Source organism: Moschus berezovskii, chromosome 5 (assembly GCF_049115385.1).
Source record: "Moschus berezovskii isolate FMDL1 chromosome 5, NW_MosBer_1.0, whole genome shotgun sequence".
In the NCBI taxonomy this organism is placed as follows: domain Eukaryota; kingdom Metazoa; phylum Chordata; class Mammalia; order Artiodactyla; family Moschidae; genus Moschus; species Moschus berezovskii.
In genome coordinates this window covers 7,419,239-7,437,774 of record NC_142464.1, presented here as the reverse complement: position 1 = coordinate 7,437,774, position 18,536 = coordinate 7,419,239, and the positions used below count along the sequence as shown (strand labels likewise).

At 40.8% G+C, this 18,536-nt stretch overlaps 1 protein-coding gene across 4 annotated transcripts in view; it reads left to right on the top strand.

Annotated features, from left to right (window-relative positions):
• The first annotated feature begins 522 nt into the window (after positions 1 to 522).
• Positions 523 to 18,536, top strand: part of TMA16 (translation machinery associated 16 homolog) — a 40,287-nt gene continuing 22,273 nt past the window's right edge. For 3 of the 4 annotated variants that reach the window (XR_016037393.1, XM_055434411.2, XM_088836142.1), the window contains exon 1: positions 523 to 866. Coding sequence is in view for 3 of the 4 variants with exons in the window: in XM_055434411.2 (XP_055290386.2) it covers positions 864 to 866 (3 nt within the window). In the remaining variant the exon portion in view is untranslated. The remainder of the gene's footprint in view (positions 867 to 18,536) is intronic. The other variant, XM_088836143.1, reaches the window with a different exon arrangement.

Here is an 18,536-nt window from a genome sequence, read left to right as displayed (position 1 = left end):
TATTCTGGCTTGGAGAATTCCATGGACTGTATAGTCCATGGGGTCATAAACAGTCAGACACGACTGAGCGACTTTCACTTCACTTCCGTTAATAAGTGTCTTGAAAATTTTGCCTTTAACATACGTCTCTGCTAAACTCTTTCAAAAGTGGATTTCAGAGACCACCACGCCTAAAACAACTTCCCTGCCTTCCCTTCAACTTTGTTTTTCAGAATACTTATACTACTGGAAACAATATTAATTGATAGGGTTTTTGTTTTTTTCCCTCCATATTCTGCCTTGGAATATGAGCTGAGCGAGGGCGTGGAAACAGTTTGCCCGTTCCGAAAGCCTTGCACACAATTTGCTGAATGAATATAATGTCCATGGAATTCTACCAAGTACAGACGGAACGAAAACACCTCCTGAGAACACAGAAAAAGCAGGTGGGAGGAAGATTCGAGCGTGCACACGCGGCTCTCACGGGTGAGGACACAGCCTCGGGGGAGCCTCGCTCTGGCAGCCAGGAGGCGCAGAGGGCAGGCCTGCGCTGGGCGGGAGCCTAGGGCCGAGGCGCCTCGTCTGAAGAGGCTGTGGTCCCGGATCTGAGCGCAGGGAAGACGCCTGAGAGCCCGTGTTTCCCTCGGAAACGGAGAGCACCCGGCTGACGCGTCAGTCTCCTGCGGCTCACAAAGACCGGGTCTTGTTTCCGGGGACGTTTCAGGAAAGAGCACTCGCCCCTCCCCTTCCGGTCAGGTCGCCGGGCTTCTTCCGCCCCTCGTGTGTTTGGCTGGACTCACCGCGCGACGGGACGTTGGTGCAGGCGGTCAGGTGCTGGCGTGTGGAGTCGGCGTTCCGGAGGCCCGGACCGTGAGAACATCGCCATGGTGGGTTCCCCCTGGTTCCTAGAAGGCCCCGGTCAGTGCCGGGTCGGGGAGGCGGGCCGACGTCGGGCGGCTGGGAGCGGGTAGGGAGTGAGAACGGGTGGCGGGACGGGCGAGGGCTCCGCGCGTCCGGGGCTCTAGTCGGGGCCCTCCGTGGCTCCGCCCCCCGCCCGCGGGGGCGCAGGGGACGCGGCTGTACTGAGTGAGAGCGGCTGGCGCGGCGCGGCCGCCGGGCGTCGGGTCCGCTCCCCGCCTTCCCGCCAATGACCACTCCCGCCCCAGACCCCGCCTCCGCGCCTCAGCTAAAGAGCGCCTATATAACACATTGAAGTATAAAGGTCAACTGTATAAGGAAATCTCGTTTATTACTCACTGTAAGAAATCCCCGTTCTCCTCCTTGAATCTGTATCTCCAGGAGCCACTTAGACGTAACCAGTATCTAAATTCTGCTTGCTTGTGTTTACACTTACCGCTTGTTTGTATCCCAGAACTGCCCTTTCTTGCTTTTTTCGCTTCTGTTCTTGAGAATAATTCTTGAATACGAACATGCTGCTGCTGCTAAGTCGCCTCCGACTTAGTCGTGTCTGACTCTGTGCGACCCCATGGACGTCAGCCCACCAGGCTCCCCCGTCCCTGGGATTCTCCAGGCAAGAACACTGGAGTGGGTTGCCATTTCCTTCTCCAATGCATGAAAGTGAAAAGTGAAAGTGAAGTCGCTCAGTCGTGTCTGACTCTTAGCGACCCCATGGACTGCAGACTACCAGGCTTCTCCGTCCATGGGATTTTCCAGGCTAGAGTACTGGAGTGGGGTGCCATTGCCTCCTCCGAACTTGGTTTTTAAATGTTCCTTTTTCAGTTAGTTTCTAACGAAAACGACATAGGAAGTCTATAGTGTGGCAAAAAGTTACCTGGTCTCAGTGTCATTCAGTTCAGTTTAGTTCAGTTGCTCAGTCGTGTCCGACTCTTTGCGACCCCATGAATCACAGCACGCCAGGCCTCCCTGTCCAGCACCAACTCCCGGAGTTCACTCAAACTCATGTCCATCGAGTCGGTGATGCCATCCAGCCATCTCATTCTCTGTCATCCCCTTCTCCTTCTGCCCCCAATCCCTCCCAGCATCAGTATTTTGCAGTGAGTCAACTCGTCGCAGGAGGTGGCCAAAGTATTGGAGTTTCAGCTTTAGCATCAGTCCTTCCAATGAACACCCAGGATTGATCTCCTTTAGGATGGAGTGGTTGGATCTCCTTGCAGTCCAAGGGACTCTCAAGAGTCTTCTCCAGCACCACAGTTCAAAAGCATCAATTCTTCGGCGATCAGCTTTCTTCACAGTCCAACTCTCACATCCATCCATGACCACTGGGAAAACCATAGCCTTGACTAGACGGACCTTTGTTGGCAAAGTAATGTCTCTGCTTTTTAATATGCTATCTAGATTGGTCATAACTTTCCTTCCAAGGAGTAAGCGTCTTTTAATTTCATGCTGCAGTCAGCATCCGCAGTGATTTTGGAGCCATTAATCCCTTTTTATTTTCTTTTTCTCCTTATCATTGTATTTTCATTTTTCACGTCAGTTTTTGCTTCAGGCTGTACACGTTGTGTAAATTCAGTCTTTTTTACGTATCAGAATGTGCGATTGCCGGCTTTTCATAATTTTCTAGCCTAACTACTGTTAGTAGTTGAATTGTGTGTTCGTGATTGGGGGTGTTCATTGACATTTGACTGCCGTTGTCCGTGACTGTCAGAACTTCACTTTTGTCAGGCTCTACAGTAGGAGTGTATTGCCTTTTCATGAGTCAGGGAATATAAATCTGTTCTCATTGGCACGTTTCCTGGCCTGTCATTTTTCTGGTGCATCAGCAGTGTCTCTGTTACATCTTGTCTTGAATTTAAACTCAGCTTGGAGCTGGAGGTTTTTTCATCTACACATTTGCATCAGTTACTATATAAAGTTCTTTCCTACAGCTCAGAATGTGGGCAGTGGAGTCCTGGAAGATGTTTGGCACCTGTCTTTGCTAAATTGTGGACTTGATGAAGTTCCTTAACCCCTCTAAAAGTTATTCTGTTAAGTTGGAATAATCATAGTGCCTACCTCATAGAATTAGGAAAATTAAATGTAAACAGCGAGCCCAGTGTCTGGTGCGTAGTGAATGTTAGTTATTGCAGTTACCTTTAGTAATAGTAGAGGTACCTGATGGTCATTTGTATATGTTCTTTGGAAAAGTGTCTGTTCATGTGCTTTGCCCAGTTTTTAATTAGATTTTTGTTGTTGTTGTATTGAATTGTATGAATTCCTTTTATATTTTGGATACTAACTCCTTATCAGGTATGTGATTTTGCCTATATTTTCTTCCAACTCCTGTAGGTTCCTTTTTATTTTGTTGATCATTTCTTTTGCTCTGCAGAAACTTTTTCATTTGATGCAGTCCCACTTGCTTATTTTTGGTTTTGTTGCTTATGCCTTTGGTTTCATAACCAAACAGTAGTTGCTGAGGTCAGTGTCAAGGAACTTTTCTATTTATGTTTTCTACTAAGAGTTTTATAGTTTAGGCCTTACATTTAAATCTTTCTTCTATTTTGAGTACATTTTTGCAAGTGGTGTAAGGGAGGGTACCAATTTCATTCTTTCTCATGTGAATGTCCAGTTTCCCAGCACCACTTATGGAAGAGACTGTCTTTCACCCACTGAGTCTTCTTGGCTCCCTTGTCAAGTATTAGTTGGCTCTATATGCCTGAGTTTGTTTCTGGACTCTCAGTTCTGTTTCATTTCTCTTATCCCTATAAGTATAATAAATATTAAAGAGATTACCTGCTAGTAAAAACTTGCTCCTGAAAGTTAGTAAAATTAAAGAGAAACATTAATGAAAATCTACTTAGGATACTAACCTTTTTTGGAATAGTGTTATATGTATGCAGTTTAAAAAAAGTAAAATATGGTTGTCCATGAAAAGTGCGCTAATTTCCTGTTACTTCTATGAAAAATTAATACAGATGTAACGGAGAAGGCAATGGAAAGCCACTCCAGTACTCTTGCCTGGAAAATCCCATGGATGGAGGAGCCTCGTAGGCTGCAGTCCGTGGGGTCGCTAAGGGTTGAACACGACTGAGTGACTTCACTTTCACTTTTCACTTTCACACATTGGAGAAGGAAATGGCAACCCATTCCAGTGTTCTTGCCTGGAGAATCCCAGGGACGGGGGAGCCTGGTGGGCTTCCGTCTATGGGGTCACACAGAGTCAGACACGACTGAAGTGACTTAGCAGCAGCAGCAATGGCTTAAAACAACACATTCATTTTCTTACGTTTCTGGATATCAGAGTCCAAAAATTAGTCTTCTAAGCTAAAATCCAGGTATTTTGGGGGCTATCTTCCTTCAAGAGGCTCTAGTGGAAGAATCGCTTTCCTTTTTCCAATGTCTAGAACTTGCTTACGTCCCTTGATTCTGGCTCCTTCCTTCATCTTCAAAGCCAACAGTGTAACATCTTCAAATTTACCTTAAGAGGAGGCCACATCTCTTTCTTCCCAGTAATCCTCCTGCCTCTCTCTTATAAAGACCCTTGCAGTTATTTTGGATCCATGTGGATAATCCAGGATAATCTCCCCGTCTCAATATAAGTCCTTTTTGCTGTGTATGGTAATACATTCATGAATACGGGAGAATTAGGGCATGGACATCTTTGGAAGGGAGTACGTTAGTCTGCTGCTGCTGCTGCTGCTGCTGCTAAGTCACTTCAGTCGTGTCCGACTCTGTGTGACCCCATAGACAGAAGCCCACCAGGCTCCCCCGTCCCTGGGATTCTCCAGGCAAGAACACTGGAGTGGGTTGCCATTTCCTTCTCCAATGTGTGAAAGTGAAAGTGAAGTCGCTCAGTCGTGTCCGACCCCTAGCGATCCCACGGACTGCAGCCTACCAGGTTCCTCCATCCATGGGATTTTCTAGGCAATAGTACGTTAGTCTACCTACAGCAAAAAGTAGATCTGCCTCCGACTCTGTTACCTAATTCCCAAGCTCAATTGAGAAATAGCCATTGTAGAACCCAATTTCTTAGGTAACTGTTCATACATTTCATATGAATATGCTAGCATACGTCTTCTAATTCCAACCACCTTTAATAGAAACAGTATGCTAGACACAGTTCTCTGCCGCTTACTTTTTTGTTGTACCTGATCTTAGACCAATCTATGTACGTGCATTTGGATCTATTTGTCTTTTTAACAACTGACACCCTATTGTTTACTTTTATGGTACTTTATTTGTGAGGTTTCTGATGGGAACACTTAAGCTGTTTCCATTCTTTTGCTACTACAAGCACTGCTATATTGATTATTCTTTTTTGTTTTGTACATATGTGAATGTCTGTACACTAAATAGAAATAGGATTTTTTGATAAAAAGATGTGCAACATTTTCAGTTTTTATTTTATCTTAGATTTTTGGCCACACCTCACTCTTGTGGGATCTTAGTTCCCCAACCAAGGATCTAAACCCATGCCCTCGTCAGTGAAAGGATGGCGTGCTAACCACTGGACCACCAGGGAAGACATGTGATTTTTATCTTGATAAGGATTGCTTCCAGAAGATTGTACCAATTTATTGATAATCCCACTTATTAGTGAGACTGCTAACTCACCCACAGTGTTAATAATTTTTAAAATCATTTTTACACATTAAAAATTTTATTTACACTTTTTTAAAAATAGATTTTATTTATTTAAATTTGGCTACACTCTGTCTTCATTGCTGTACATGGACTTTGTCTAGTGGCCGCAAGGCAGAGCTGCCCTCCAGTTGTGGTGCACAATCTTCTCGTTGCAATGGCTTCTCTTGTTGCAGAGCACAGGCTCTAGGTGCTGGCGCATAAGTAGTTGAGATACATGGGCTGAGTTGCCCTGAAGCTTGTGGAATCTTTGTAGAGCAGAGATTGTACCTATGTCTCTGCATTGGCAGGTGAATTCTCAACCGCTGAACCACAAAGGAAGTTCTGGAGTTTCAATTTACATTTCTTTTAAGGTAGAGCACACATTTTTTCAAAACTTTAAAAGCAATTAATATATACTCTTTCTTGTGACCTTTTTTTTATTTTAGTTTGCTATTTTTTTCTTATTGATTTTATGTTGGTGCCTGTTACCCTGTAGGTGCTTATTAAACATCTGTTCATCTGAGCTTAGCCTCAAGCCCTTTTATTCTTCTGAGGGGAATCTTACCTGTGTAGCATTAAAGTATCACTTTGTGTGGCATTAAAGTATCACATGTAACCCCAAATTATCCCAAATTTCTATCTTTAGCCCAGGCCTTTTTTCTTGGTGCCAGACTAATAAATTTATTCATTTACTTCACATCTCTACTTAACTGTCTTCAGGGCATCTAAACTGGAGTCTAAAAGTGAGTTCTTGATATCCTCTGTCTCCATGTGCTGTTCCTATTTTACCAAGTGGGAGTTCTGATCACTTGGTTGCTTTCTTGCAAACCTGGAACATACTCTAGGAGATGAGTCCAAAAGGTCTTGCTATAATTTATGTCAGAGTGTTCTGCCTATGTTTTCTAAGAGCTGTAAAGGGTCCAGCCTTATGTTTCAGTCTTTAATCCATTTTGAGTTTATTTTTGTGTATGGTGTTAGAGAGTGTTCAGGTTTCATTCTTTTACGTGTAACTGTCCAATTTTCTCGGCACCACTTATTGAAGAGACTATCTTTTCTCTGTTGTATATTCTAGCCTGTTTTGTCAAAGATTAGGTGACCATAGGTGTGTGGGTTTATCTTGGGTTTCTGTCCTGTTCCATTGATTAATATTTGTTTTGTGCCAAAACCATACTATATTGATTATAATAGCTTTGCAGTGTAGTCTGAAGTCAGGGAGCCTGATTCCTCCAGCTCTGCTTTTCTTTCTCAAGATTGCTTTGTCTGTTTGGGGGTCTTTGCTTCCCTGGTGGCTCATATGGTAAAATGTCTACCTGCATTGCAGCAGACCTGGGTTCGATCCCTGAGTTGGGAAGATCCCCTGGAATAGGAAGTAGCAACCCACTCAAGTATTCTTTAAAAAAAAAAAAAATTATTTATTTTAATTGGGGGCTAATTACTTTACAATATTCTGGTGGTTTGGGCCATGAATCAGCCACGGGTGCACATGTGTCCCCCTATCCTGAATCCCCATCCCACTCCCCTCCCCATCCCATCCCTCTGGGTGGTCCCAGAGGACTGACTTGGAAATACTCTGCTTCATTCATTGAACCTGTACTGGTCATCTATTTTACATATGGGAATATACATGTTTCAGTGCTATTCTCTCAAACTATCCAACCCTCACCTTCTCCCACATAGTGCAAAAGTCTGTTGGTTACATCTGTGTCTCTTTTGCTGTCTTGCATATAGGGTCATTGTTACTGTCTTTGTAAATTCCATGTATATGCATTAATAGACTATCGGTATTTCTTTTTCGGACTTACTTCACTCTGTATAATAGGCTTTAATTTCATCCACCTCATTAGAACTGACACAAATCTGTTCTTTTTATAGCTGAGTAATATTCCATTGTGTATATGTACCACAGCTTTCTTATCCATTTGTCTGCTGATGGACATCTAGATTACTTCCATGTCCTAGCTATTGTAAACAGTGCTGTAGTGAATATTGGGGTTCATGTGTCTCTTTCAATTCTGGTTTCCTTGCTGTGTATGCCCAGCAGTGGGATTGCTGGGTCTTATGGCAGTTGTATTTCCAGTTTTTAAAGGAATCTCCACACTCTTCTCCATAGTGGCTGTACTAGTTTGCATTCCCACCAACAGCGTAAGAGAGTTCCCTTTTCTCCACACCCTATCCAGCATTTATTGTTTGTAGACTTTTTGATGGCAGCCATTCTGACCAGTGTGAGATGGTACTTCATTGTGGTTTTGATTTGCATTTCTCTGATTATGAGGGATGTTGAGCATGTGTTTGTTAGCCATCTGTAGATCTTCTTTGGAGAAATGTCTATTTAGTTCTTTGGTCCACTTTTTATAGGGTCGTTTATTTTTCTGGTGTTGAGCTGCTTGTATATTTTGGAGATTAATTCTTTGTCAGTTGTTTCATTTGCTATTATTTTCTACCATTCTGAAGGCTGTCTTTTCACCTTGCTTATAGTTTCCTTTGTTGTGCAAAAGCTTTTTAAGTTTGATTAAGCCCCATTTGTTTATTTTTATTTTTATTTCCATTAATCTAGGAGATATGTCACAGAGGATCTTGCTTTATGTTGGAGAGTCTTTTGCCTATGTTTTCCTCTAAGAATTTTATAGTTTCTGGTCTTGTAAGACCAGAATGTATTTAGATCTTTAATTCATTTTGAGTATATTTTTGTCTGTGGTGTTAGAAAGTGTTCGAGTTTCATTCTTTCACAAGTGGTTGACCAGTTTTCCCAGCACCACTTGTTAAAGAGATTGTCTTTTCTCCATGGTATATTCTTGCCTCCTTTGTCAAAGATAAGGTGTCCATAGGTGCGTGGGTTTATCTCTGGCCTTTCTATTTTGTTCCGTTGATCTATATTTCTGTCTTTGTGCCATTACCACACTGTCTTGATGATTGTAGCTTTGTAGTATAGCCTGAAGTCAGGAATATCGAGTCCTCCCATTCCATTCTTCTTTCTCAAGATTGCTTTGGCTCTTTGAGGCTTTTTGTGTTTCCATACAAATTGTGTAATTATTTGTTCCAGTTCTGTGAAAAATACCGTTGGTAGGTTGATAGGGAATGTGTTGAATCTGTAGATTGATTTGGGTAGTATACTTGTTTTCATTATATTGATTCTTCCAATTCACTAACGTGGTATATTTCTCCATCTATTTGAATCATCTTTGATTTCTTTCATCAGTGTTTTAAAGGATTCTATATATAGGTCTTGTTTCTTTAGGTAAATTTATTCCTAAGTATTTTATTCTTTTTGTTGCAGTGGTGAATGGGATTGTTTCCTTAATTTCTCTGTTTTTTCCTTGTTAAAGTGTGTAAGAATACCAGAGATTTCTGTATATTAATTTTATATTCTTCAACTTTACTATATTATTAGCTCTAGTAATTTTCTGGTGGTATCTTTAGGGTTTTCTATGTAGAGGATCGTGTCATCTGCAAACAGTGAGAGTTGCTTCTTCTTTTCCAGTCTGGATTCGTTTTATTTTTCTTCTCTGATCACTGTGGCTAGGACTTCCAAAACTATGTTGAATAGTAATGGTGAGAGTGGACACCCTTGTCTTGTTCCTGATTTTAGAGGAAATGCTTTCAGGTTTTCAGTATTGAGGATAATGTTTGCTGTGGGTTTGTAATATATATGGTTTTTATTATGTTGCCACTCCAGTATTCTTGCCTGGAAAGTCCAATGGACAGAGGAGCCTGGTGGGCTCCAGTCCATGGGGTCGTGAAGAATCATACATGACTGAGCAACTAAAATACTTTGTGTTTCCATACACATTGGAAATTTTTTTGTTCTAATTCTGTGAAAAATACCATTGGTAATTTGATAGGGAGTACACTGAATCTGTAGATTGCTTTGGGTAGTATGGTCATTTTCAGAATATTGATTCTTCCAATCCTGGAACATGGTATATATATCGCCGTCTGTTTGCGTCTTCTTTGATTTCTTTCATCACTATCTTACAGTTTCTGCATACAGATGTATTGCCTGCTTAGGAAAGTTTATTCCTAGGTATTTTATTCTTTTTGCTGCAGTGGTAAATGGGATTGTTTCCTTAATTTCTCTTTCTCATCTTTCCTGTTAGTTACAGAAATGCAAGAGATTTCTGTGTATTAATTTTGTATCCTGCAACTTTACTAAATTCATTGATTGGCTCTAGTAGTTTTCTGGTAGCATCTTTAGAATTTTCTATTTACAGTATCATGTTATCTGCAAACAACGACAGTTTTACACTTTCTTTTTTACAATTTAGATTTCTTGTATTTCTTTTTCTTGTCTGATTGCCATGGCTAGAACTTCCAAAATTTTGTTGAATAATAGTGGAGAGTGTTTTGTTTCTGATCTTAGAGGAAATGTTTTCAGGTTTTTGCCATTGAGAATGATGTTTGCTATGGGTTTATCATATATGGCCTTTATTATGTTGAAGTAGTTTCCCTATATCCCACTTTCTGGAGAGTTTTTATCATAAACAGGTTTTGAATTTTGTCAAAAATATTTTCTCCATCTACTGAGATGATCATATAGTTTGTAATCTTCAGATTGTTAATGTGGTATATCATGTTATCTGTTTTGTGTACATTGAGGAATTATTGTATCCCTGGGATAAATCCAGCTGGATCTTAGTGTATGATCCTTTTAATGTGTTGTTGGATGTGTTTTTGCTAGTATTTTGTTGAGGATTTTTGTTTCAATGTTCATCAGTGATATTGGTCTGTAACATTCCTTTTTGTGTGTGATTGTCTGCTTTTGGTATCAGAGTGGTGGTAACCTTGTAGAGTGAGCTTGGGAATGTCCCTTTCTTTGCGTTTTCATGGGAGCGTTTGAGAAGGATAGGTGTTAGTTTTTCTCTAAGTGTTTGATAAAGTTGACTGTGAAGCCATCTTGTTCTGGCCTTTTATTTGATGGAAGCTTTTTAATCGCAGTTTCAATTCTATTGCCTGTGATCGGTCTGTGTATATTTTCTATTTTTTCCTGTTTCAGTCTTGGAAGGTTGTTCCTTTCTAAGAGTTTATCCATTTCTCCCAGTTTGTCCACTTAATTGGCATATATTTGCTTGTAGTGGTCTCTTGAGATCGTTTGTGTTTCTGCAGTGTCATTACTTCGCCTTCATTTCTAATTGTATTGATTTGTGTTCTCCCTTTTTTTCTTGTAGAGTTTGGCTGAAGATTTATCAATTTTGATTATTTTCTCAAAGAACCAGCGTTTAGTTTCATTGATCTTTGTGAATGCTTTGTCTCCATTTCATTTCTTTCTGCTCTGATTTTTAACATTTCTTTACTTGTACTCACTTTAGATTTTGTTTGTTCTTCTTTTTCTAACTAGAAAAAGCTTTAGGTGTACGCTTAGGTTGTTTATTTGAGATTTTTCTTGCTCCTTGAGGTAGAATTGTATTGCCATAAACTTCCATCATAGAACTGCTTTTGCTGAATTCTCTAGGTTTTGGGTTGTCTTGTTATTGTTGCCATTTGTTTCTAGGTATTTTTTAATTTCTATGGTGATCTCTTGCTTATTTACTAGTATATTAGTACCCATGTGTTTGTTCTTTTCTGCAGTTTTTTTTTTTTCTTTTTTTTTCCTGTAATTGATTTCTAATCTCCTAATGTTGGGGTTGGAAAAGACACTTGATATGATTTCAGTTTCTAAAATTTACTGATACAGAGGCTTGGTTTGTAACTTAAGATGTGATCTATTCTGGAGAGTGTTCCTGTGCACTTGAGAAAAAAGTGTATTCTGCTGCTTTCAGAAGGAATATCCTATAAGTATAAATTAAGGCTGTCTAATCTAATGTGTAATTTAAGGCTTGAATTTCCTTGGTAATTTTCTCTCTGGTTGATCTGTTCATTGATATGAGGTGTTACAGTCCTTCAGTATTATTGTGTTACTTTTGATTCCCCTTTTGTGGCTCGTAGCATTTGCTGTATGTATTGAGGTTCTCTTATGTTGGATGTGTTAATATTTGCAATTGTATTTTCATCATGGATTGATCCCTTGATCATTATGTAGTGTCCTTCCTTGTCTTTTGTAACCATCTTTATTTTAAAGTCTATTTTATTTGATATGAATATTGCTGCTCCAGCTTTCTTTTGATTTCCATTTGCTTGAAATGTCTTTTTCCAGCCCCTCACTTTGTATGTATCCCTAGGTCTAAAGTGGGTCTCTTGTAGACAGCACATACAGTTTTGTTTTTGTATTCATTTAGCCAGTCTTTGTGTTTTGGTTGCAGCATTTAATACATTTCCATTTAAGTTAATTATTGATATGTTTGCTTCAAGTGTAAGCTTAGGTTGTTTATTTGAGATTTTTCATTACCATTTCCTTTACTGTTTTGGGTTTTTTTTAGGTCTTTTTTCATGTGTCTCCCCTCCCCCCATGCCCCCAAGTTCCTTTAGTATTTGTTGTAAAGCTGGTTTGGTAGTGCTGAATTCTCTCAGCTGTTTTCCTTGTCCGTAAATCTTTTGATTTCTCTGCTGAATCTGAGTGAGATCTTTGGTGAATGGAGTAATCTTGGTTGTAGGATTTTCCCTTTCATCCCTTTGAATATATCCTACCACTCCCTTCTGGCTTGCAGAGTTTCTGCTGAAAAATCAATTGATAACCTTATGTGAAGGTTCCCTGTGTCTTATTTGTTGCTTTTATTTTATTTATTTTTTTTTGTATTTAAATTTTATTAGTTCAATTATTGTGTATCTCAGCCTGTTTCTCCTTGGTTTTATCCTGTATGGGACTCTCGGATTCTCTGTGCTTCCTGGACTTGGGTGGCTATTTCCTTTCCCATGTTAGGGAGAATTTTGACCATAATTTCTTCAAAATTTTCTCAAGCCATTTCTTTGTTTTTGTCTCTTCTTTTGGGATCCCTATAATTCGAGTGTTGGTGAGTTTAATGTGGTCCAAGGGGTCTTGGATATTATCCTCATTTCTTTTCATTCGTTTTTCTTTATTCTGCTTCTTGGCAGTTATTTCTACCATTCTATCTTACAGCTCATTTACTTATTCTTTTGTTTCAGTTATTCTGTTATTGATGCTTTCTAGTGTATTTTTTATTTTTGTTACGTTTTTCATCATTATTTGTTCTTTATTTCTCTTAGGTCCTTGTTAAATATTTATCATATTTTCTCCATTCTGTTTTGCCCCTATTCAGTTTCTGAGATCTAGGTCATCTTTACTATTATTATTTTGCATTCTTTTTCAGGTAGATTGCCTATCTCCTCTTCATTTATTTGGTTTTGTGGATTTTTACGTTGCTCCCTCTGCAGCGTATTGCTCCTGTTCTCATTTTGTCTGACTTACTGCGTGTGAGGTCTCCTTTATGCAGTCTTAGCTCCTCTTGCTTCTGATGTCTGCCCCTTGTGGGTGAGTTTGGTCCCGTCTTTTGTGTTGGCTTCCTGGTGGGAGGGCCTGGGCCTGTGCTCTGGTAGATTTTGCTAAATCTTGTCCTTCTGATGGTCAGTCCCACATCAGGTGGTGTGTTTTGGGGTTTCTCTGGGCATCTGTCTGCTGATGGGTGGTCTGTGTTCCTGTCTTGCTTGTCGTTTGGCATGAGGCTTCTAGTACTGGGGACTGAAGGCTGTTGGGTGGAGCCAGGTCTTGGAGTTGAGAAGGATACCTCTGAGAGAACTGTCACGGATTAATATTCCCTAGTTCTGGGCATTCTCTGCTGATGCAGCATCCTGAGCTTAGCACTCCTGCCCCAAAGGCTCAGGCTCAATCCCTGGCTGGGGAACCAAGACCTTGCAAGTCATACAGTGTGGCAAAAGAGAAAGAAAAAAGTAAGGCGGGTGGTGGAGTCAAAGAGCACTCAAGACAAATGGCCAAGAGATAAACAAGTAGTAGCAACAACAACAAAAAAAGAGAAATGAAGAAACAAAGCCCAAGACAAATAGTAAAACCAGAGCTGAACAAATAACAAGTGCACACGTGCACACAGAGGAAACGAAAACAGAGAGATCAGAAATCAAGAGAACTGCCAAAGCAGAGTAACCCAGGAGTCAGATCAAACGGTTAAAAACAGAATTAACAAAAGCAAAAAGTAAGAAAGCAGAGTGCAGGGAATAAAGCAAAGAAACCTAAAACAGAAAAATAAAAACAAAACTGAACAGAGGGAGAACAGGAAGAAACAGAAAACAATGAAAAGTATATAAAAATAAAAAATATTGTAAAATATACTTTAAAAATTAAAGAAAAAAATTTTTAAATAGGACTTCCCTGGTGGCTCAGACAGTAAAGAATCTGCCTGCAGTGCACGAGATCCAGGATCGATCCCTGGGTCAGGAAGATGAGCTTGGAAAGAGAATGGTACCTAGTCCAGTATTCTTGTCTGGAGAATCCCATGGACAGAGGAGCTTGGTGGGCTACAGTCCCTGAGGTCACAAAGAGTTGGACACAACTGAGAAACTAACACTTTCACAGTTTCAAGTAAAAAGTGGTAATTATGAGAGAAACAACAGAATATAGGAAAATAATAGTAATGATAATGTTTTCCTAGGGTCTCCTCTATTAGTGTCCTTGTCCCTCCTGTGAATCACAGCCAATCTCTGCCTCCCCAGCAGACCTTTCGTTACCTCTAACTAGGTCTCTGAACCTGCTGTGGGCACTGGGGGGACACTGAGACTCTGACCTGGCCCGTCTCCCACGTGTACTTGCTGCAGAGTCCACAGCTGCTAGAGCTAGACCAGTCTCAGTTGTGGGAACAGCCATTGTCCGTTTGGATATTCCACAGACGCTGAGTTTAGCCAGCTGATCACAGGGATTTAATCTACATTTTGTGCAGCTGCACTGAGAGATTTTTATTCCTTAGTCACCAGACCCCTGGGGCTCCGCTGTGGCTTTTGCCCCACCTCTGAGTGTTGGCCATACACAGGAGTTGCTCCCAAGGCTGCCTGAGAGCTCTCAGGTCTGGCCTGTGAGGACAGGGTGTGGAGGCAGCACAGCTGCTGGGATCAGAGTCGCAGCATCAACAAGTGAGCGGAGGAGTTGGTGGCCACTAGAGATCCAGTCCTTCAGTGATGCGGAGAGCAGGGAAGCTTGCAGTCGCGGGTACGACAGATGGCTGGTGGAAGATCAGCCCTAGTGGGGACCTTTGCTGCCATTCGGCTGTGGGCATGCATGGGCCCACTGTTGGAGGCCTTTCCTAGCGTCCAGCGAGAGGTGCGCTAAGGCCTTCCCTGGCTGGGACCCTTCCCAACCCATCGGCAGGCAGGGGCCAGCACATGGGGAAAGAGAGGGTATGATGGCGGCTCCCACCCCTGCTCAGCACTCAGCAGTGGTGCCTTGCGTCTGTGGCAGTCTGAGTTGCTTTCCCAGGGACAGATTGCCCCCCTCCGTCCCCTCAGGCTGTCTCCTTGCAGCCAACAGCGTCCTCTCCCCAGCTCTGCTGTCTTACCTGCATGTTCCCGCTCTCAGCCCCTGTGCGCACTGGTGGGGACACATCCCCGTCTGCGGTGCTCAGGGCTGTAGCAGCAGCCCTCTGTGTCGATCTTTGTCAGTCTGCCACAGACCAGCTGTTTCCCCGTTCTCCACACCTCAGGTGCTCCGCCTGTGTCTGTTGTTGCCGTCGGTTAGGGGGCATCCCCAGATGAGACTGCTGCCCACCTTCACCTACCCACCAGGGCGCAGGGCTTGTCCCACGTCCTCTCCTCTTTTCCCTTCTTTTTTCATCCTAGCTGGTTACACAGTGATCCCTCTTGTCCTTTCCAGTATCCAAGGTCTTCTGCTAGTGGTCAGCTGGTGCTCTGCCTGTAGATGTAGTTAACTGATCCACCTGTTGATGTATTCTTGATGTGTTTGTGGAGCAAAATGAGCTCCTGGTAGAACTCCTCCACCACCTTGGAAACCTCTTTTTATTTCTTTTGAACTTATTTTTCAACCCAATAGGACATATTTGTAGTCTTCGGGGAGTTGCAATGGAAATAAGAAAATAAGCACAAGTGTGAAATTAAATGACTGGTCAGTACAGTATGTTAAGTGCTGTGTGGAAAATGCTCCCCAGAGAGCAAGATTATTGAGAATGAAATAGTTACCTGTTAGTGGATAGCTTCAAGGAGGAAGTGAACTTAAATTGGAAATGGTCCTTGAAAATTGAATGGGGTTTAACACGGCTTATGTGTCCTTTCTGGATGCTCTAACAAGGTATTTGTTATTGACACTTGTCATCATATTTATCTGCTAAGCAAGGGAAGTGCCCTAAAATTCTTCAGGATAGAGTCACTGCAAAAGTCAGATTCTCTTAATTAGTTCATTATATTCCTGTCACATCTTTGATATTAAGTGACTTAGTTTATCATATTCTAGAATTTATCTTTGTGATTATGGTTACTTGTGGTTCAAGGTATTATATACTGTAAGCTTTCTCAGTTGTAGGCATGGCATTACTCCTCTACTTTTTAAAAAATATTTGTGTGTATTTGTGTACCTTAAGTATATTTGGTGAAATGATCATTCTTTTAGGTTTCCAGTTATACTGAGCAGTTGAAATGACATTTCTTTTTCTAGTTATGCCTAGATTTGATTGTCTTTTAGGAAAAGTTCAATTTTGTTATTTATGGTTTTTATAGAAATATTTAAAGTGTATTGCCCCAGAAAACCTCTCTTTGTTGTTGTGTTTGAATAAACATCTTTTGTGTTTTCTTTGTTAATCTCATGTATGAATCCAAAGACTGGTTTGTAATGAATTTTCTGAAGTGATCACTAAAGATTGTATGTAAGAGAGACATTTAATACCAGTTTTCTTAAATAGACTATTTCTATGATGCCAGAAATTTTTCAGAATTTTTTGTTGTTTAGAATAGTCTTTTATGCATATTAAAACAATGCATTGTATTTTTGAAAGTTAAATTTGATGTTCTTTGAAACAAAATACTAAGTTTGAACTGAAAATACAGTGTAAACATTTCCCCTCCAATATATAGAATGTTTCTATACTATCTTAGACTTGTTAGATGTTTTCTAAAACAAATTTGAAGAATCCCTGACTAATGAAGATTGATTGCTTTTTAATTAAGAAGTATTTTAGTTTGAATAGAATGTAATTAATAGATTAATTTTATTGATAGGCTGTTACTTCATTTTTCCCCTCTTGAAGCATTTTGTTGGTTTTTTTGTAAAAAAAAAATAATATATTGACATAGAATTGTTTTGAAATTTATTATTTTATGGTACATATTTCTGTGCCTTATTGTATATTTATAACCTGCCTTGAGGCAACCTTTTCATGAATAAATTATTATAAGGAATCAGTCCATAGTTGAGTCAGAATGTAAGTTTGGTTTCTTTGTACTTTCTTTGAACTAAGTCTTAGAGGTTCTTTAAAATGATGTCTTCTAAAGCTGTGCAGACATTTTGTACTCCAAGGGTTATCACACTATTTCTTGTTCTAAAGAAAGTTTTTAAATCTTTAAAGGAAATTTTCTGTAGACTTGGGCTTACTGCTAAAACAATGTTACACAAGTCTGTAACTTCAGTTAAGTTTTACAGCTTCAGAGATCATCTTTTTTTCTTGAGAATTTTGTGATCTTGTTCCAGTTTTTTGAAAGCACTTTATTTGTTGGAATGTGTGAAATAAAACTATCTTTTCAAAGATATCTTTGCTTTATTTTTTTGGTCATCAGTTAACTCTTTAACAAGCTATCCCACAATTCATTGGGTTGAAACAACAGAATTTATTATCTCATAGTTCTTGTGAGTCACAGACCAGGCATACTTTATCTGGATCCTCTCCATCAAGGTTTCTCACAAGATTGCAGTCAAAGTATAACCTGAGGCTGTGGCTTCATCTCTGGAGGGTCCAGTTCCCAGCTCCCTCACATGGTTCTTTGTGGAGTTCAGGTCCTTGTGGACTCTTGGACCGAGGGCCTCAGTTCTTCACTCCCTGAGGCTTCCCTCAGTCACTTGTCCCACTGGCCTCTGTGCAGGACAGCTCACCACAAGACAGCTAGTCTCCATAGGAGGGAGCCAGAGAGGGCAGAGTGGAGTGGGCAGGATAGAGCCAGGGTCCTTTCGTAACCTATCTCTGGACCAATACTGTATCACTTTCCCAAATGTTAGTCCCCTAAGTGAGCCACTGGGTCCTGCCCACACTCAAGGGGGTGGATGCATAGGCCTCAGGAGGGGGTCACTTTGGGCCGTCTTAGAGGCAGTGTGCCTTGAGTTCTGAGAGTTTTGCTTGATCTGCGTTTGCTAGCTAACCTTCATGCACACAAGCTCCTGTTACACCTTCCCTTCTCCCCCCTCCACGCGCAGAGACACATGGAAGAACGCACACACCCTGATGATGGTTTCCCACCACACTCCTGTACCCGTGACCAGCTTCTAGGGTCAGCCTGGGCTTCACACTTGGAGTTAATGTTCTCTGGTCATGTTCATCACGAAGGCAATAGTAAATATTTATTGAACATTTAAGTTAATAATTGTTGAAGAAATGAATATGTATGTGAAGTGGTCATTTTGATTAATTCTACTTGGACAGTTTTATAAAGGAAGTGACTAACCTGCATTTTATCAGAGGACAAGTAAAGATTTTACAGGCAGAGGAAACAATTACAGTCTCCAGAAGTTAAAAAAAAAAAAAAGCAAAGCAGCATGGTATGTTCTGGGAATGGTGAGAAGTTAGTAAGAATGATCAAGAGTCTTTTGAGTGGGGTATAATGCTGGAGAGTAAGTCGGAGTAGTTTGTTTCTCGTGTTAAGGTTTTAGGGCCTAACTGAGTTAGTGAAGCCCTTTAGCAGGGGAGATGGACTTTACTCATTAGTGTTCTAGACAGATCCACTCTGTGTCTTCCAATGAAAAAGGACTAGCAGTGAGAACCTAAAGGCCATCTTAATCATGAAAGAGTGTGAGGCTGATTTAAAGCAGTGACAGTAGTTTTGGAGAGAATATTCTAAAATTGTGACCTTTTTGAAGATTAGCTATGTTAGACTCCCAGCTGTCCCCTAAAGAGCCTCTTGTTCTTCTCTGATCATGTATTTTTTTCTGGGAATAAAGACTGTATTTACTAATCACTTATATAATCCTCCTTTATATATAATAAAGAAGG